Source organism: Tachypleus tridentatus, chromosome 13, assembly GCF_004210375.1.
Source record: "Tachypleus tridentatus isolate NWPU-2018 chromosome 13, ASM421037v1, whole genome shotgun sequence".
NCBI classification, from domain to species: Eukaryota; Metazoa; Arthropoda; class Merostomata; order Xiphosura; family Limulidae; genus Tachypleus; species Tachypleus tridentatus.
In genome coordinates this window covers 120,083,899-120,106,321 of record NC_134837.1, presented here as the reverse complement: position 1 = coordinate 120,106,321, position 22,423 = coordinate 120,083,899, and the positions used below count along the sequence as shown (strand labels likewise).

General features: G+C 30.8%; 1 protein-coding gene across 1 annotated transcript; it reads right to left on the bottom strand.

Annotated features, from left to right (window-relative positions):
* Nucleotides 1–400: 400 nt before the first annotated feature.
* LOC143240367 (dihydrolipoyllysine-residue acetyltransferase component of pyruvate dehydrogenase complex, mitochondrial-like) lies at nt 401–21,824 on the bottom strand. The gene is made up of 13 exons (XM_076482690.1): nt 21,550–21,824; nt 18,915–19,015; nt 18,027–18,256; nt 16,938–17,216; nt 15,321–15,467; nt 14,909–14,994; nt 12,382–12,474; nt 11,793–11,840; nt 10,885–10,966; nt 8,154–8,234; nt 4,152–4,226; nt 2,102–2,166; nt 401–1,125 (listed from the first exon to the last, which is right to left on the bottom strand). The coding sequence occupies exons 1-13, from the start codon at nt 21,654–21,656 to the stop codon at nt 996–998; spliced, it is 1,524 nt and encodes a 507-aa protein (XP_076338805.1). The 5' UTR covers nt 21,657–21,824; the 3' UTR covers nt 401–995.
* Between the last annotated feature and the right edge of the window lie 599 nt (nt 21,825–22,423).

Below are 22,423 nucleotides of genomic sequence, written 5' to 3'. Positions count from 1 at the left end.
TTTAAATTGTTCTTTTATCAATTATTGTACCTGATACTTTATTTTTTATTTTATTAAATGTCCACCATTTCCATGTAAGCATAACTTTATCCGTTGTGAAAAGTGATTATTTAATAAATAGTTAAACTAAGGTCCTGCTATCATAATCACAGAGAGAGTTACCTAGCTATAATCTTAAATAAATACAAAAGGTTTGGGGTTCAGATGACAGTAGTGACACTAAATGGTGTAAAAGAAAAATGTAACATAGAACACTAAGCCTGTAACAGTTGAAATGTTATTCAAGATCAACATCAGTATTAGAGAGTGGCTTGTTTCTTATATCTAAGGTGTCACCTATTGTAAGACTCCTCATTTCAGAATCTGCACTATGTCCTTGTCAAGAAAAACAAATACTTGGTTTTAATAAAGAAATCTACTTTAATACAATACTTCTGATTTCAAATTTATAACACTAACAACTTAAGTCCACATCAAAATAATGATTTTACTTATTAATCTGCTGGTGTATTCAGAGTTCAGTATATATCATTTACAACAGAAGTTTGCTCAGCTTGCTAGTGTATAAAGTTCATTAAACATTTCTCACAAGACCCTGAAATACAAATTGAATTTTAGTTACATAAAAGCCAAGAAACAGACACTTTCAACAAAATTCCCTAAACAGTAAAACCAGTTTACTCATGATAACTTCAGATGTAGTTATCATCTATACAAGATTGTTTCCAAGGTTATGGTTGAAAGTACTTTTCTGAATAACAAAAAGAAAACCAAGATTTCCATGGTTGTTAACATCACTAGACTTTTAAAACTGCAGAAAAACAATTTTATTAAGAAGCAACATGGTTTTAAAAACATAACTGTTATGAGCATACCACAAACCAACATTAGCTGGATACATATAGAGATGAGGCTTAAACTTGTATTAATCTAACTATACAAAATCCTGAACTAAAGTCACCTGTACAGGAAAAACAAAACCTCGGGAAACTGTTTTAAAGAAGCATTGTGTACGGTTTTTCTAGCATCTTCTTAAAGTGGGAGAGCCACTGAGCACCAACAGCTCCATCCACTAGTCTGTGGTCACAACTCAAGGTTACGTTCATCACCGAAGATACTCGATATCTAGATGGCATGATTATAAAATGCATGAAAAAAAAAGTTCCTTAATATTATATAAGGTAAATAAAAATATGAGCATTATTTCACAGTATTGTTAAAATACACATTTTATTTTTAATGTGCTTCTGTTAAAGAATTTCAAATGTTGAAAAATATAAAAAGCAGCACAGGAACATATGAAAGACTCGTCGATGGGTAGAGCCAATACAGAGAGGGTCCACAGCTAGAATACTACAAACATTACAAAGACAAAACATATTTCATTGAGAGGAATGAGACAACGTATATGTTTTTCTTATATTTTCCCTTGTATATATGTACATTTAGTCTTTGTTACGTTATCGGTTTGTCCAAAGACATTTACATGTTTCGTTGTTTTTTTCTCTGATTCACTACTATTGAGTTCAACCTGTATTCAGGCAGGTGATTCTTAGTTGTAATAATTTTTAATTTGTAGTTTGTGTACATAAACATTTCATATCAAACATACAGAAGGTTTTACGCTTGAATGCATGAGTAATAAATAAAAATTAAACATACTTACTTTGATATGTGCGTGTACATGTTGTCTTGTTATAATAAACTAAAACAGCTAGAGGGACACTCAGAGAGCACACCTTCTCCACAGAGTGTCGATCAAATTTGGATGTCAAAAAAATATGAAAATGTGTCCCATTTTTACAAACGAATGAAGTCCGTTCATGGCAGAACTACAAGGTATAATATTTTCCACGTGTGCACTACATTTAGTCTAAATCTGATCATTTTTGACTGAGTTAGAGAACAAAAATCAGTTCTATCTTAACAGATGTTTTTTTCATGACCTTGTAAGCCAAAAACTAGTTACTTCTAATGTGGGTCATAATCCAAATTTAAACCAAACTGTTATGCCATTTTTCCTAAATCTTGCTGAAGGACACACAAACAAACACAGGGATGGAAACATAATCTCTGTACACCTTCAATGAATGATACTTACCCTGCTTCGGTGTTGGTGTCTGGAATCAGTTTCTTCTCTGTACCACCGACAGCCAAAATACAAGCCTAGAGAAAGATGTAATGGATTTACTATTAACATGTCTATATTGATATTGACAATTAAATATATATTCAGAAATGAATTTAACTTGTACTGTTAAATGTGTATTGTGAAATTCCCAGCTATTCACTAAAATTGTAGAAGATTCTTGAGTGTAGGAATCAACAATGTAGTGTGTGTATATAAATACTGGTGCTTGCCAGTATTGTTAACAACTGAAATTTTGAGAACCTCACCTAATATTTACAAACCAATGTGCCAGGAGACAGTATATATTGTTGGTTTGCTACAGTAATAAAATAAATGTAATAAAAATATTTGACCAGGAACATTTATAGATCTTGAACAATACAAGCCATTTAACTTGAATTAACACTGGATGTCAGTACTTTTACAAAGACATTAGGTAACTTCAACGGTGAAGAGCTAGTTAGCTAGCCACACATCAAATGAAATGTCACAGCATCAACTCGCTCATTGTAAACCATCAGTATGACATCACGAAAGTTCTTAATTGAATAGAAGACTGGATATGTTTGTTAAGCTCTTGTAATAATTATTTGCAATAACCATTATTATAAATTGTATTATTGCTTGTATAATAAAATATATTTGTATTAAGAAAGAAAACTCTGTGTATCAATCTTGTTGATAAATATCATAAAACTAATACAACCTTTATATCCAAATTACTATTTAACTTAGTTTTAGACTATTTGAAACTGTAATGCATAACATAATAAACTGCAGCTCATCGAAGATAAATCATTATATGTAACAAAGAACATTAACATCTGTGTACAGTACACGATGGAAATTATGATAGTTCAAGTTTCTAAAATATTGGTCTATCCTTGTGTTGAATCATGAAAAGGTATTTAAATATAAACATAATTTCCACAAACAGAGGGGCCCGGCATGGTCAAGCATGTTAAGGCGTGCGACTCGTATTCCGAGGGTCACGGGTTCGCATCCCCGTCTCGCTAAACATGCTCGCCCTTTCAGCCGTGGGGATATTATAATGTGACGGTGAATCCCACTATTCGTTGGTAAAAGAGTAGCCCAAGAGTTGGCGGTGGGTGGTGATGACTAGCTGCCTTCCCTCTAGTCGTACACTGCTAAATTAGGGAAGGCTAGCACAGATAGCCCTCGAGTAGCTTTGTGCGAAATTAAAAAAAAAAAAAAAAAACCACCAACAGAACCCACCTTGTATTTTATGTTCATTATGTGAAATTAAATCTTACAAGTTTAAAACATAAGTTCACAACTTACAAACTCCTGAACAGTTCTGGTGTACTTATCACATGCAACCATAAAATAAAACATCTTTAACAGACTAATCCATATAATGACACACAAACAGCTCTACATCCTATTTCATCTTTTGTTTTTAGTATTACCCCATAAAGTAATTTTTGAAAACAACCTAAAAAAAAGTCTATTTGTTAGCTCTTTCCACATACACAAGTCCATTTTGGTCACAGTGAACTATTAGATAAAGGTCAACGTCAATCTATGGTTTTTAATATTCATGACCTTTCAGAGATATATTTTTGTAGTTTGTTCAACAAAGTTGATTTTCTGACAACACATTTTCTGTATGCTCATCTATCACAGTATAAATGCAGATACATACAATGTTAACGTTTGAAGATAAAACACACCTCAATACCTGTAATATTATAATTACAGTATACACCACACGTCAATACCTGTAATATTATAATATTTTATTCACTGACTCTTTCCACACAACTATTTTAATTTATTACAATTCAATAGTGACAGTGTTCAAATGCAAAATGATTAAAACCTACATCAGTAGTTTCAATATAGAACAAAAACTGATATTTGAACATTGTTTTTTTTAAGGTTGTGTTGTATAATAATCAACTCTGTCATTACATTTCACTGTTATATGCACAACCATTAAAACACGAGTATTACATTTAAAGATATATAACTAAATTAACAAGTATAACTGTCTCACCTGAGGAGGATTTATTACTGCAGCAAAACCTTTGATTCCATACATTCCTAGATTAGAGATGGTAAAGGTTCCACCCTGGATAGAAAAAAGAACAGGTATTATGAGAAATTACACAGGCTGTCTCAGAATGGTTGTATCTAGAACTACAATGGATGTAATGAATCTATGATTTAAACAATAGTTTCAGCTTCATGTACTAATCACAGACTATAAGGAGCAACAACTGATGAAATTCCAGAACTCATCAACTTTTTTAGTAAATGGTACAGATTCACAGAGCAACATCTAGGAAATCTGAGGGTATGTAAATAAATGAATGAATGCTTTATTATGACAAACAAAAAAAGACAGTACAGCAAGCAAACTCACACAAATGAAATTATAGTTGATCCCACTAGACCATTTATTTTCACAGTTTTCTCTCCTCCAAACCTATTTCTCCAGAACTAATACACATTTTTCCTGCTAAAAGTGAAACTGGCTAAAGAAAGCATTCTTGAATTACACATGTAAACTCACTTTCTTTGTCCAGTTAACAGCAACACTACCTTGTGACATTTGTTGTCTTGAAGCATTTGTCAGCTGTTACAGTTAGTCAACCCATTCAGTTGCTATATGTAATTGTAATATTCTCTTGGACAGAACATACATTATCTACTGCACAGAACAAAGTAACTCAAACAAGGTAACTTTCTAGACCGTGTGTTGTTGTTATTGTAACGTGGAGAAAAAATAACAAAATTTTTTTAAAGTTTTCATTTGACATTATTAAGCTTTAATGTTCTAGTTACAAACTTGGCCAAATTGTTGGGATGGTGACCCCAAATTAACCTTCATAGTTTTGATACTATAACTTTTAATATGTTTTGTGCATCTTTACAAAATTTTCCATGCTTTTAGTATACATTACAAGTCTTTTGTTAAAAAAAAAAGAACTTTTAATAAAGTGATTTCACTAAACATTTTTCTGTAAATATATGTAGTCAATGCACTGACTGTTCTGAATACAAATTAAAGAACTTTCTTCATCTGAAAATTCTCAAATTTCATTTGTGTAGTCTCTAAAAACCTCCTAACTAAATTCAAAAACTTTTGTTTTCAGTATAACTTTGTATTTCATGTTATTTTCTTTGTCCTAACTTCATTCCAGGATGATCAATTTGACCAACTTTACAACCATCATAAAAACATACAAAATAAATTTAAATTTAAATATTTTTTTTTATAATGTGACTTGAAATTGTAACATAAAACTACATTTGTTTATCCTAAATAGCATAAAACTTTTAACAATATACATCCACTTCTACTTAAATTTTGTTTTATTATCCATTGAACCGTGTCTAATTATCCAGCCACAAGATGTAACTCATGTTAACCCATTGAAATACACAAAGCATGAGCTACATGCAAGCACACCTTGTGAAAAATTGTTATTTTGCTAATTCTAATCTTATTTAATTCATACATTTTGTAAGCTGGTTTCTTTGTTTTTTCCATCAATTTTCTATGAAACTTAATCCTACACAATGTAATATAATATGTAATTTGATAGAAAAACTTTGGCTTTCTATTGGTTGTAATTAATATATTATTAAACATCACAGAGAACTACTGACAGTTTGTGAAAGAAAACATGTAACAAGATGAGTCTGTTTTTCTAGTTTATGACTCAATAAACAAATAAGACTGAAGGTTATAAAAAATTTACTTTGCCCAATTAATATGTATGTTACATGAGTAACTTGTATTATTTACTTCACGGACGGTTGATAAACAAAGTAGAGATGAGGAAAGACCAAGTAAATCATAGTCCTTATACCAGGAAAGATAGAAGATGTATTAAATATATACTTATTTAATTACGAATTTATATTAACCCTTTCAGGCCATAATATACACAAGTTTGTCTACACATTTGCACACGTTAAGTATTTGCACTATAACTTTTAATACAGCATGTGTATACTTACGAAATTTAGTAGACTTTAGTAAATATTGTGTATACAAAAAATCAGATTTTAATGAAATATTCTTACTAAAGATTTGTTTGTAAAAATAAAATCTGTTTAATTACTAGTCTGAGTGCAAAGTGATTTCATGTTACAATTAAAAAAATCTATTCTTCATACCCAAAATCTCAAATATTATTTGCACAATCTCTAAAACCTCGTAAATAAATTCCAAATGTTTGTTTTCAGTAAGACTATTTTCTATATTCTAACTATGAGTTTCTATCACCAAACCAACCTTGTAATCATCATTAAAAAATTAGGAATAAATATAAATTATGTTTTTTCATGCTCGGATGACTACATATTATAACATGAAAATACAAATGTTTAGTCTAAGTAGCTTAAGTCTCATAATGCTATATATGAACAAATATATTTATTATTATATTGACATTCCAGTCATGTCTATCTAACACTACATAACTTGCATTGACACAGTGCACATGCACTTAGTTCATATACCCAGTAATTCTTCCCTGTCTCAGCTGTGTTTTAGTGAACTAGTATTTTGTAATACTCAATCACATTTCATTTATTATATATTATATATATATATGTGTGTGGATATAGATTATTACCATTTAGAAATAAATTATTAAACTTCTTTTTCTTAAAATATATAACAATAAATCAAGAAGTAAATAATTATATCTTCTCACTATGACTTTTGTACTCAGTTGCTGCTGGACATAGATTGCTAAGCCTTTAAAAATTTTGCAAATAGAGGATATTAAAACATAACTTTTTTAGGTTTTGGTCATGCAGTTTAATAACCAAAAGAAATCATAAATAACTACACTGATACCATAGAATTCCACTATAATTCACTAAGCTTAGTAGCTAAGATTTATTTAAATTTAAAAAAATATTAAACTTTAAGCAGACTAAAGATGCAACCTACCTTCTTGAAAACTTGGACCAAAAGAAAGTGGTAGCTTTATCATAGATTAAAATGGCTGAAAAAACCATTAGGGAGACATTCTAAGTTGTCAATTGGTTATTCACATGTGAATTATTGAAGCAAGTGTATATAAGGGACTGTTTCCAAAAATGTAAAGAGATGAACATGTCCACTGTGTTTGATTCAGTATATAAACCATATCCGAGCAAGATAAAGAGATATAAAGTTCTTATTTTATAATCTAGCTTGTAAATATTAGTAATCTGAGTTCCTGATTTGTACAAAACTACAGACTTAGTATTTTGATATCACAAACATCTAATTTTAAACAATGTTGCATTCAGTATGCCATGTGATTCATTAAAATCTGTATTTAAATGTGTTCTTTTAATATTTACTTTTAAATAAAAAAATTAACTAATGTATAATACTAAAGTTAGAATTATAATCTACACTTTGTGATATCGAAAAAACCCACTTGTAGAGAAATATATATGTAAAAACGGGTCGTTGGGGTTGAGAAAATATTTTACATAGAGGAGCGAACAATGTAAAATATTTTCTCAACCCAAATGAGCCGTTTTTACGTATATATTAATCTACAATTTGATTCCAAACTTACTGACATACATTCACAAAATAGTAGTTCTACAAAATTTTGAATGCCGAAGGGTTAAAAACTTTAATTTACTGTTTTGCTATCACATTTACTCATATAGCATGATAATAAAGCTGTTTAAGTAACTTTTGAATGCAGTTCTTTAAAACATTAAGACATACACATTTTAGCCATAGAGAAGTATGTTGGCCAAGGAGTTCTTTATGGCAGTTTCTAATCTCTCTGCCTTCAATAAATAGAAATGTTTGTTTTTGGAGAAAACTTATTGTTCCTTAACAATTTCTGTTTTGTTGATTTTAATTTTAATCATATTTTATCAGAAGAATTCAACTATATATATGCTTTTTTCTTTACATTCTCTTCATAAAATGCATACCTAACATTTTGGTAATTAGATATAATTAAATTTTTTAAAAAGAAATTACAACATTTTTATTTTTAAAAAGTGTACTACAAAGGTTACGCACCTGGAACTCGTGGGGTTGGAGTTTTCCTTCCCGAGCTTTTTTTGCAAGAGTCTTCATGTCTGTACTTATCGCTATCAGACCCTAGTCATAACAGTTTACTAATGTAATAAATATTTTAAAACAATCAACAGAACATTTCCTAATTTCTTCATCTAATATTCTGTCTTTTTAGAAGAGCTGTCTCCTACACTTTGTTAGACAGGGATATGGGAATACTGGGTTTACTACTAAACATAACATTCAAAACAAGGGTACAACTAATAAAACAATGCATTCAAATCTTTACAAGAGAAAACTGTAGAGAAAATTAGCTATATTCATGACTGGTTTGATGTAGGGTTTTTTTTATTTAAATAGATAGCTTGTTTTGGTTGAAAGTTAATATTTGATACAATCACTAAATAATTCACAAAGATTTACTAACATAAAAAGAAGTTACAAACTAAAGAAATACAGAAAATATACTAAAATATCTTATACTAATCTGGGATTTTAAAATCTTTAATGAACACATTCTGTGAGTATTTTCCAAAGAGCAATGTTTAGTTTAAAATACACAAATGTTGACTTTCTTCCAACTGTCAGAAACTTAGGCCATTGCAGAAATAAAAATGCAGAACTAATATTTAAACCATTTCATCTTTTACACAACTGGGATGTGATCCATCACAAAATGTAATGTTAGCAGAGATGCTCTTTCCTTACAATTCACGACATGTCAAGGTGCTATAGGTTTTTTAACCCATAAAACACTATGTGAAAGCAACATTTATGCTATAAAAAAACAACTTGAAACATTTTGGTACTTTTTGTTGAGTTTTCTGTAAGTGATTACATGGAAATCCCTGCTTCGACAGTAAGCTAATATCTCGATGTTCTATACTTATAGAATTACAATTGAAAAAGTAACATTTTAACATTTATGTTTATTCTTACAGACAAAGGTGAGAATGGAGAGACACACCAAAAGCAGTTTCTTTAATTTGAAGTCTTCCAATAGTTTGTTCTAGTCAATGTTTTCAACTGTTACTGTTACTCGTGATATTGTATTAGTTTGCCACTACATTATCTGTGAAGGAACAAAGATATCTATAAGAACTGTTTCAAAGATCATCAAATTAGCATACTCTACACAAATCATGCTTATTGTTGTGTTACTGAGAAAATTATTTCAACTATATAAGGTAACTCCTATATTCTAACAGTATTGCCAACTGTACCATGGATTTAAAATAAACTGCACTGGAAATGAAACATTCAAGTTTTAAATATGGCTGACCTTGGTTTTCTGTTTACTTCCAAAACATTACAAGTAGCATTTCTAATTTGCATTATAAAGTTTACAAAGCACATATTTATTCAGAATGGATAAGCCAGAGACACAAATAGGACAATGTGAACAAGGTATTCACACCCACAGCACAAACCAGTAGATGTACAGGAAAATGAACAGAATGGTTCATCACAGCATTCACAAACGTGAAGAAGACATAATGACTTCCCATGGACACTCAAGACGTTTAGTTTTAACTCTGAGTTCAGCAACTTCAGGGAATTAACTCCCCAAATATTAACAGAACCTTTCCATTTTATATTCCTACAATAATTAATATCATTTGCCAACAAGAAACTTGTGGTAAGTTGAGTTATTAAATTAAATGTGAGTTCAAGAAATAATACTACACACCTGGTGTACAAGAGGAAATGTTAAAACTACCATACAATAGGTATTTTCAATACCTCAAATGCATTTCACAAAACTTAAGACATAACAAACTATACATTCCTTCTTATAGTTGCTCTTCTCCTATTGGTACTCATACAAATTTCATCAATAAACAGAGATCTTAACACTTATTAGTTTACCTGTTGTTTAATCTTTACTTTTATCTCATTTTTAAACACAGGAACCTAACACAGATTTCAGCTATTAATGTTCCCTGTAACAAAAAATATAATTTATGTTCTAATTTTTGTTAAATAATTAAACTTGACTTTTTGCCATTTTGTGATGAGGTGTGAAGAAAGTTTAATACTATTATAATTAGGGTTAATTATTTGTAGCCAATATCCTTGTGTGTTGGTTTGTTATAAAAATTCAAATAAAACCAAGTGTATATTGTTTGTAATTTACGTTTTGAAACATTCATTGATTAAATAAAAGATATATGAGTAAACAAGAGTTACTCATCTGGTTGTATATTTATACAAAGAAGTGGTGAATAGTGACATAATGCAGAGAAGAATATCAGAAAGCTACCAAAGCCCAACAAAATCTGACATGTACTATTTCTGGTAAAAATCCTCCATTACCAAGAGTTCATCACAACAGTTTCAATTTTGTTTTGATAATATTAAGAGAAAAGTGTTTGTTGATTTGTAATTAAGTACAAAGCTACACAACTGACTGCCTGTGCTATGCACACCACAGGTATCAAAACACGGTTTTAGCGGTGCAAGTCCACAGACATACCACTGTGCTATTTGGGTGCATGAATAGTATTATAAGACTAATATGACAAAATCAATTGAACCTAAGTTATTTCTCATCCATTTAATGTGACTGATGTATAAGAAAGAAATAGATCTATGTCACAGTGTGTAGGTTTACAGAAGATTATTTAACTGACTAATTAGTGACAGGTGGAGAAACTTATAACAACCAACATATAACACAGCAAATCATATGATGGGCCACATGCTTATCTAAGCAATTTCTAGGCAGGCTTACCTTCTTTTCTACACCAGTAATGATGGGTGTAATCAACCCTGCATCGGTGCTGACTGCCACACTCACATCAACATTATTGTACCTGAATAAAACAGACCACACATTTTTTTTATAAGATGTACCAAACAAGAAAAATTCTATAGAGGAACATTAATTATGTATGTAAGTAACATTATTTTTATATATGACAAGACACATCTCTTGGTTTATACGAGCTATTTCCAAAAGAAAAATGGCATACTTTACATATAATGAATGTAGCATAAAAGTTATAACATACTCATATGGATAATTACTGATACCAAAAATCAAAAAATTATAAATTTGATAAAAGAATTTTTTACTTTAGACACCATTGTAAAGTCATTTCTTACTTTAAAAGGTTAAAGGTTGTACCTACAGACAAAAGTTAAATATGCAATATTTTACTTAGTACAACTTCTTAAAACAATAATTTGGGAACTGCAGTAATTCCTTTTTGATGACAAAACCTTGTTATACTCACAGTGATTCTGCTATAACAAGTAAACTTTGGTCCAAAGGCAAATTCTGCCACAACATGTACCTGTATTTAGTGTCTACCATAAAAACAGTTTCTGTCAACAAACAGGTATATGAACTGTGTTCATATGATGAATTAACTTCTGGTATTTTTCTGCAGTAAATCCACACAAACTAACTCTCTAACAAATGGAATGAAAACTTACAGTCTAATGAAAGTTTCCTGCCAGGATAAATTAACATCTGGTATTTTTCTGCAGTAAATCCACACAAACTAACTCTCTAACAAATGAAATGAAAACTTACTGTCTAATGAAAGTTTCCTGCCATGATGAATTAACATCTGGTACTTTTCTGCAGTAAATCCACACAAACTAACTCTCTAACAAATGGAATGAATAACTTACTGTCTAATGAAAGTTTCCTGCCATGATGAATTAACTTCCGGTACTTTTCTGCAGTAAATCCACACAAACTAACTCTCTAACAAATGGAATGAATAATTTACTGTCTAATGAAAGTTTCCTGCCACGATGAATTAACATCTGTTACTTTTCTGCAATAAATCCACACAAACTAACTCTCTAACAAACGAAATGAAAACTTACTGTCTAATGAAAGTTTCCTGCCACGATAAATTAACATCTGGTACTTTTCTACAGTAAATCCACACAAACTAACTCTCTAACAAATGAAATGAAAACTTACAGTCTAATGAAAGTTTCCTGCCAGGATAAATTAACATCTAGTATTTTTCTGCAGTAAATCCACACAAACTAACTCTCTAACAAATGGAATGAAAACTTACTGTCTAATGAAAGTTTCCTGCCATGATGAATTAACTTCCAGTACTTTTCTGCAGTAAATCCACACAAACTAACTCTCTAACAAATGGAATGAAAACTTACTGTCTAATGAAAGTTTCCTGCCATGATGAATTAACTTCAAATGGAATGAAAACTTACTGTCTAATGAAAGTTTCCTGTACTTGTCTGCATGCATGCTTGTGATGCTGCTTTGATTACAAAGTCATTGACCGACAATTTGATGTCATCTTTCCTTAATAAATCATTCAGTTCCTGTCTCAACCTTAATAAGAAGAAAATTAGTTTTACAATACTGTACTGTCTATATATACATAAAATATGAAATAAAAATTTTATTACTAAAGTTTAAGACTATTTTCACTTTCTAAATTATCAACATCAAACATGGACTTAGAATCAGTTTCAGAATCTGGTAATAATGATGAATCATCACTAGCTAAAATGTCAGTCAAAATTGATGTAGCAGTGTGCTTATGACATCTGTTTCATGCCATTATTTCAATGGTAAAAACTGCTAAATTACACTACCAGTACATAACCATATAATCAAAACATCAACTAAGTAACACAGAATAGTTATAAAAGAAGACATAATTATTCAGATAAGAAAACAATATCTCACCATTTCAGAAATGGTAAAATGACATCATGATGAGTTAACTTGTCTCCCTGAGAAGAAACACAACATGTGGAAGCCAAGTTAACTTGTCTCCCTCAGAAGAAACAAGACATGTGGAAGCCCAATTTATTTGTCTCCCTCAGAAGAAACACAACTTGCAGAAGCCCAGTTAACTTATCTCCTCAATTTAAGGAGTTAACAGACACAAAACATAAAGTGTCAAAACTAGGAACATTTAACAATTACTACAAATAAAGTGTTAAAACTAGGAACATGTAACAGACACTACAAACCAAGTGTTAAAACTGTGACCTTTTAACAGATGCCACAAATCAAACGTTAAAACTGTGACCTTTAACAGATGCCACAAATCAAACGTTAAAACTGTGATCTTTAACAGATGCCACAAATCAAACGTTAAAACTGGGAACATTTAACAGACATTAGAGTCAAGTGTTAAAACTGGGAACCTTAATAAACACTACAAATCAAATGTTAAAACTGAGAGCATTTAACACACACTACAAATCAAATGTTAAACCAGGAAATTTTAACAGATGCTGCAAATCAAGCCTTAAAACTGGGAACATTTAACAGATCCTGTAAATTAAGTGTTAAAACTGGGAACCTTAACAGACACTAAAAGTCAAGTGTTAAAACTGGGAACTTTTAACACACTACAAATCAAGTGTTAAACTGGGAACCTTAACAGATGCCACAAATCAAGTGTTAAAACTGTGAAAATTTAACAGACACTACAAATCAAGTGTTAAAACTGTGAAAATTTAACAGACACTACAAATCAAGTGTTACACCATGAACATTTATCAGATGCCACAAAACAAGCATTAAAACTGGAAACATTTAACAGATACTAAAAGTCAAGCATTAAAACAGGGAACCTTGATGGACACTACAAATCAAGTGTTAAAACTGTGAACTTTTAACAGATGCCACAAATCAAGCATTAAAATTGTAAACATTTAGCAGACATTAAAAGTCAAGTGTTACAACTGTGAACGTTTAACAGACACTACAAATTAAGTTTTAAAACTGTGAACTTTTAACAGATACTACAAATCAAGTGTTAAACCACAAACTTTTAACAGACACTACAAATCAAGCATTAAAATTGCAAACATTTAGCAGACATTAAAAGTCAAATGTTACAACTGTGAATGTTTAACAGACACTACAAATCAAGTATTAAAACTGGGAACCTTAACAGATAAAACACTACAAGTCAAGTGTTAAAACTGTGAACTTTTAACAGATACTACAAATCAAGTGTTAAACCACGAACTTTTAACAGACACTACAAATCAAGTATTAAAACTGGGAACATTAACAGACACTACAAATTAAATGTTAAAACTGGGAACCTTAACAGACACTACAAATCAAGTGTTAAAACTGGAAACTTTCAATATACACTACAAATCAAGAGTTAAAACTAGGAATATTTAACAGACACTATAACTCAAGTGTTAAAACTGGGAACATTTAACAGATACCTCAAATGAAGTGTTAAAACTAGGAACTCCCAACAAACACTGCATGGTCCTTTATAGGTAAAAAGACAAAATGTAGATACTGTAGAAATATAAACATAAAACAAAACTTTACAGTTACAAAAGATGGTATCTTCTTCATCAAATGCAATTGATGACAAGTGCAAAAATTTAAGTTGAGTGTAAACTGACCAATAACATGAGAACTAGCACGTTCTGCTTGGCACGCACATAAGGTCAAGCATACCACCATCAGAACGCAGTATAACATGTTGTAAAAATTTGTACAGTGTTTAATAGGTAGTTACATGAGTGGTTAGAGTGGACATACTGTTTTAAATAAGCTTTAAGCTAAGTCATACATTCCTACTGGTACTCTTACTGTAGGAGGGACTATCCTTTGATAGAATATAATTATTTGAGCCAATTTTGGAATGGGTAATATTTCCTTATAATTAATGTGTTGACACTTGGAACCTTTATAATAGCTTCCAGTATTCTTAAACATTCTTTCCATGTGAACAGTATTAACAATGAACAATTTTATAACCAGTTATCACACTTACTTTAACACTTCCTCCATGTCGACATCTACAGTTAAGTAGTAGTGAGGTATTGTTTGTTTTGATTCCAAAAGTCTACGAGCAATCACCTGGCATAAGAATAATAAAAATAAGACAACAGCAGATTAGCAGCTGAAACATAAATCAACCTAATTGTTACTTAATATTTAATAGCATAATATTTATTAATTAAACCTAAATGATGGTATAGGCTACTTGCCCCAACTAAAATTGATATCTCTTCATCACAACATTACTGTAAGTGATTTTCTTTAGGACATCAGCAAACTGTACCTTTAGTCCACTAACATAATCGAAACCAAATATGAAGACATAACACTATCCCTTTCTCATCAGAGCAATTAGTTGAAAGAAAACATCAAGTTTTTGGGTACTGTGAACAAAGTTCACTTACCTTCCTCATGTTAGTCAGTGGAATATCAACATAATCAGCACCCGGTGGCTGTGCTACTTGTGCTTCTGGAGCTCTAACTGCAGCAGGGATGAAAGATTGAATGTCCTGACTAGTAATAATGCCTCCCAGACCAGATCCTGCAACTTCCTGTTAGGAATTGATTAAAAAAAATTGACAATGAAAAATAACTTGATATTTTAAAACATAGCTACTTACCATAGTAGATGTGATACACATATTCAGTAAGTGGAAACATATTTATGATACAATAAAATCAAGAAAATTTTGGAAAATTTACTAAACTTCTAAGTGTAGGTTGAACACATTACTGCAGAATTTGCTTACACTGTTCCCAAACAAACAGCAATATTATAGTTTACCTTTATTATTAGTTAGTAGTAATACGTAAATTTATTCAAGATCGTGAAACATAGCAACTCATCCATAATCTTAGTACACATTTGAAAAGTAAATGTTGCAGAACACCAGGCTCCAACTAGATCCAGCACAAATTTACCATTATGGTATGCTCTGGAGTAAAATTCCTAAAACCAATTTCATTACAACTTTTATTAGGGTTAGCATGCAATGTGAACAACATAAAAATATTTCTGTTCTGGAGGAATGATGTTTACAAATTAACAAATTATAAAATTACATTGTACACAAATAAGTGGTGTTAAACCATTCCTTATACAAACAGTGTACCAAACAAATTCCGAAGTTTTATTACACTACTATATTAAAGTAATTAACCACCAATATTTGACAAGATTACCACAGCACTGCAACATTCAACTCAAAGAAAAATGAAAGTGTATGTTGTGGGTCACCTGTGGTCCAACCAGACCCCAACACAAATATATCCTTATAGTAGGATATGGACTGATAATCCAACAAGCAATATAATTACAACAATTATCAAAAAGCATTTCTATAAAACAGGGCATTATAAGTGGTCATGATAGAGAGCACTTGTTCAGGAACAAGGTGTGTATGTGCTTATCACAGTGACATTATAAACAAACAGATCAAACAATACTGCATTACTTCAAAGTACTGTTCTCCAAAACAGCCTATATAGGGATATAAACATTCATTATTTTATGTATGTTATAGAGGAAACTGCATGTATAGTGATGGTCAATGATAGTATGGGGTACCATGTGAGCCTTAGATAAAGAACATATTATACCTTCATACTCCATCTGTCTGTTTCGAAAAGAACAGTGTCATATCGATCCAAGGTTCCTGCTTGACAATTACATATATTGATATAAACTTTTAATGATTATGTAAAAAGATATATAATCAAGAAAGTCATTGGGGCCCACATGGATACTATATGACACTACGCCAAATCACTAACTTATCAAACAATATTACAATTAATTAAATTGAAACAGTAACGTAACTTATATACTAATATTTTTACCCAGTTGATTAATTTTGAAAAAAAACTGTTATGAAAAACCAGTTTCAAACACACAACTCTCTGACACTTTTCATCTACCTTAAAACTGGTGCATACTTAATTAAGCAACACACATGATACCTGTTTAAAAAAATAATCCAATCATAAATAAAACAGCCAAATGCAAACAGACCGGTACTTACAGATAAATTCACACCTGTTTCAGTTGCAAGTTTCTTTGCAAGAGGGCTTGCAAACAGTCTTCCACCAGGAGGTGTTATTGATGGTTGAACTTGTGGTGCAACAGAGGTAGTGACAATGGTTGGAGCTGCAGGTTGAAGTGGAGGTGATAATGGTTGAGCTTTAGCTGGTTTACTTTCTGGCTTCGGAGCAGCATCTGGTGCCTTGATTGGTTCTCCTGAATCTACATAATCTTTAAAAGCAGCAATGTCATCCTCATTTTCCACTATTATACACAGAAGCTGAAAAAATGAAGTGAAGTTTAAGTATGTCAAAACAATTTAATTTCACAACAACGTTAGTTTAATTAAACATTTACTTAGGCTTCTTAATAATAACATTTAAAATATTTTCATTCTTTTTGCCACTTGCAAAGTTACAACAAAATACATCATTTGTGTCTGCTAGTGTCAAAATGTTTCGTATGTGTCTGCTAGTGTCAAAATGTTTTGTATGTGTCTGCTGGTGTTGACATGTTCGTATGTGCCTGCTAGTGTTAAAATGTTCTGTCTGTGTTTGCTAGTGTTGATATGTTTTGCATGTGTCTGCTGGTATTATAAAATATTTCGTTTTTCAGAATGAGTTTACATTTAAAGTGACAAATACACTGGATATGTCTTCTGAAGTTTTTCATGTGGTTATAAAAGATTGCACACTTGAAATTATGTTATTTACTTCTATATTGTTATTTCACATTCCATGACATAGAGAAATTTAGTTTTCTTCATTTTCTAACCAATTTCACCAATACTGTAAGTAACAATAAAGTTTATTTATTTAACAGAGAAATAAAATATTAAAATATTTTAACACAATTTGCCCATACTATAAGAAGATGAAAGATGCATTTTTCTATAGATTAAACAAAACTGTAAAAAGGAATATGAAAAGCATTTTTTTGATAATTTAATTATTAAAGTTCTGTGATGGCTGTTTTTCATGATTCATTGAAGAAAAAACTTCATATTTTTTTCTGATTTGGTTTTCCAAAATTATATGCTCCTATAGATATCTTTCTTCCATCTAAGTATTATCTTGTTTAAATTTCTTACCTTTCCTATGGGTACGTCTTTTGATCCTACGGGAACGAGAATCTTAGCCAAATATCCTTCTTCTGGTGTTTCAAACCCCATGGTGGCCTTGTCTGTTTCAATCTCTGCTAACAAGTCCCCCTCATTTAGCTGGTCTCCTTCCTTCCTTTCCCAGGAAACAATTGTCCCCATCTCCATGGTAGGAGACAATGCTGGTAGGGCAACCTTGTGGTGAGGAGGCAAATTTGAACCTATCAATCAATATTGTTTTATTAGCATTTCATATTCCTGTTATTAGAAGAAAAATTCCTAACATGCCATAGCAATGTTGACCATTCCATTTTTATGGCCAAAGCATGACTTCTTTTAACATTTAACACAATTAAAATATGTTAATGAAAAACAGAAAAAAATATATTTTGTCTAAAACAAGTAAATGTACCAGTTATGCAACAAACTATTCAACAGAAATTTAAAACAAGTCTTTTTATTACTACTAAAAATACAGTTCATAACACAAATGAAACTATTTATTAAGTGGTATCAAATTTTATCAATAATACAAATTAATTATTCCACAATTAATGTAGCAGAGTTCACAATGTAATGCTAGATAAATTAATAACAACAACATTTATTGAGTTTAATTGTAATAACAAGAATTCTTCAAATTTCTACTCAATAATGTACGTGCTTCAGTGGAAGTGATGTTACAATTCTAGTATAATTACCTTTTGTCAACAGAAAAATTGAAAGGGGGGCACATACCCCCCAGTATGCTTGAAAATTGATAAAGAATTGGAACAGCAAGGGATATCATATTTCTTTAATAGTGTTTCACAGCTTTCCAACACTGAATGTTAATACAAACTACAACCAAAGCTTGGAATTTTCAAAATATTAACATACTTGAACTGTATAAGCGAGTAAGCCATGCAGATCTGTTGTAGATCTGTCTTCTTGTGAATGTCAAGTCAGCATTTGATATTTCTAGGTTGTTGGAGCAGATCCTATAAACACGTAAAAACTATTGAAGAAATTCACAAAACTTTCAGGAATTATATGAATAAAAGCAAGAATTATATAAACATTATTACCAATAACAATAACACTTATAAATTTACCTAAAACACAGTGAACTCAACACCAAGTATATTTCACTCTATGAACAAAAAAAAACATTATTGAAAGAAAACTGGCTCATGCAATAAAGATATTTTGGATAAGTAATTTATTCTTATTTACTAAAATAAATCAACATTATTTTAGCTCAATCCCATTTCAAACTAAACAAAAACACATTTTAACTTTCAGTCACCAAACATTTTTCTCAGTGTCCAATAAAATAAACATTATTCAACAGTTTATCTGCAGCAATAATTCTGAGAAATCAAACTTGAGACAAGCTTAAAAATATAATCACATAGACCATTTAAATATTAATAACACAAGAAAAAATTACACAAGGCCTAAAAACATCATGTTATCTCTCTTTCACAATAAAAAATAATCCAACAAACACTTAAACTGAAATGCTGCCAACTATTTCCAAAATTATAAGTCTAACCATAAAGATAACTCGTCCACAGACAATGTTTGCAATAAAGATTTTACAGTTTCAATCAAAGAGATTTAATACCAGTGAATTTACTTTCAGTGCCACAACATACCACCCAACAAAGAGATTTAATACCAGTGAATTTACTTTCAGTGCCACAACATACCACCCAACAAAGAGATTTAATACCAGTGAATTTACTTTCAGTGCCACAACATACCACCCAACAAAGAGATTTAATACCAGTGAATTTACTTTCAGTGCCACAACATACCACCCAACAAAGAGATTTAATACCAGTGAATTTACTTTCAGTGCCACAACATACCACCCAACAAAGAGATTTAATACCAGTGAATTTACTTTCAGTGCCACAACATACCACCCAACTGCAGAAGATTCTTAACAGCTTTTCATACCTAAATCAATCCTCCTCAAATGCTTCCAAGCACCTGAGAAAGTAAATTCAAACCTTACTTACTATTCTGTTAGTTTTTTAAATAATTTTACTTGTTATATGAATGTTGGAAAGTGTGTGGAATTGGTGAACTTAGATTTTCAAAAAGCTTTTTATAAATTGCTACACAAAAGATTAGGTAAGAAAAATCACAATGATACTGTTGAGGACAACCTGGTTAATTGGACTGTAGGATGGGGAAATATAACAGGTTATTACTAGTGAAGGTTAGTCAAATTGGACCCTTTCTACTTGTGAAGTACCTCAGTGGTCAGTGCTTAGGCTTGTTTCGTACTTACATTAATGCATTCATGTGTCCATAATTAGAAGTATGTTGATAAAAGGTATTTCAGTATTACAGAATAACATGGATCAAATAGTAAGGTAGACAAATATTTAACCTAAGACCTTTAAATTTGAGGTGAAGCATCTGTGTTATCACAGTTTGGATTATCTATTTAATAGAAATGGGAAACTACTCAACAGTGTGACTAGAGAAATGGATCTTTGTAAAGTGGTCAGTTGTTCAAGTCAATGCTCTATTGCTAATAGTGGCACCAATAGACGTTTACAGTGTATTCACAGACATTTAAATTACAGGTCAAAAATTATAACTATCTCTATGCATGCCAGTTATGACAAATCAGGAAATTAAAAACTTTATTCTAAGGGTTGTATCCAATATCCTGAACTTACGTTAAGAATCCCAAGACCAATTCGCTATCAAACAAATGATATACAAGGGTTCAAATCCCTGACAGGTACCTACAACCTATGTCCATTTTGATCAATACAATATTTCTCTTTTATTTGAACTATACAAAGCAAAACCCATATTACTGAAGCCTCCAACATGCAACACAACATACCACTTCCAATCCAACAACTGATAAGCTAAACATCTACACATGTAACTTTGATTTGCCACCTAATTATCTTAGCTTAGATGGCATTAACATAACAAATTAAGAGAGTAAGAAATTTGCCCTTATTAAGTTTTACCCTCTGAGCCTTTAATTCACATGTGAGGCCAATGCTCCACCAACTAACTCGCTACTTATAAAGTCATGTTCAAAGATAATTCTTACCCTATTTTTACTTCAAATGTAAATTCATTCACCAAAATATTTAACATTATTATTATTATTATAAAAAATTATTGAAGACGTACAATGATGCTGCCACTTCCAGAAAAAGAAATTAAAAACTATAAATTAACTTTATATTAACACTATTTTACTAGGCGTTTCTCTTTCTATGTTATGCCTACGGTCTCTTTAATTTTTTTCTTATCTTTAAAAAATAATTTTAAACCGAAAGCCTATTGAGTATCACTAGTGTATATTAAACTTGATTTTGATCTGAAAAAGACTGCAATAATCACTATCATACACGATACTGCAACGAATAAAAATACGTAATTTAAAAATTCGGTTAATAAAAAAATAAACCATATCGCTTTTGACAGACGTACATGTCTGTGAGGGTACGTTATGTATAAATAAAATTTATAAATAATTAGTCTGTACCATTTACATGATGTAGGCCTACACTTTCTTGAAAAGTTGACCTTTAAAACGTTATTTGGTGAAAACTTCGAGACGCCATTTTTAAGAATACGAACAGTTCGAAACATATTTTTGTAGAAATTAGGTTTTAAAGTGAGCCAACAACAAAATAAAGTGTTCAAAATAGTATTATTTAGTCTTGGAAAAATCTTTCAAATAACTTTAACTATATAGTATAAGGTCAGATCACCGGTTGGTATTAAAAGTAAAACCAGCAGAAGCGTCATCTGTTTATTAGAAAATTATACAAGTAAGAGATATTCATTTTTTATTATTATTATTTACTTAGGAGTAGAATGGCAGTAAAAATATATTTTGTTTGATCTGTGCCAAATTAATATAAACCCGATACTAAGATAAATAGAGTGGGCTACGCAACCCATACAATGATATTATAACTGCTTTACTTGACTAAACGGATAACAATACCAACGAATGCAAGGTGTGAAAATCGTTGTAAAATCTATTCAACTAGTATCACTTTGTTTGTGTACTTGTTATTGCAGCAGCATTTATTTTGTTTTGGATACTTCTCACGACAATTCTACGAATAATCAACGACTTCTAGTTTTCTTTAAAATTTTATTTTTCCCCCTATTCATAATAATTGGAAGACATACCATATTTCATATTATCTAATGATGCAAACTAAATTTCTTACTTTATAATTTCTGATTTCGTTAATACAACGTGACAGGCAGTTAACTAAAAACGACATTTAACTCAAATTATTTGACGTCCCTTTTGTCTGTCAGTATTGACGTATGTATATTCGGCTGACCCCTCTATTTTTGTGATATATATACTGCCACTAAGGTCATGTTCATATGAACGT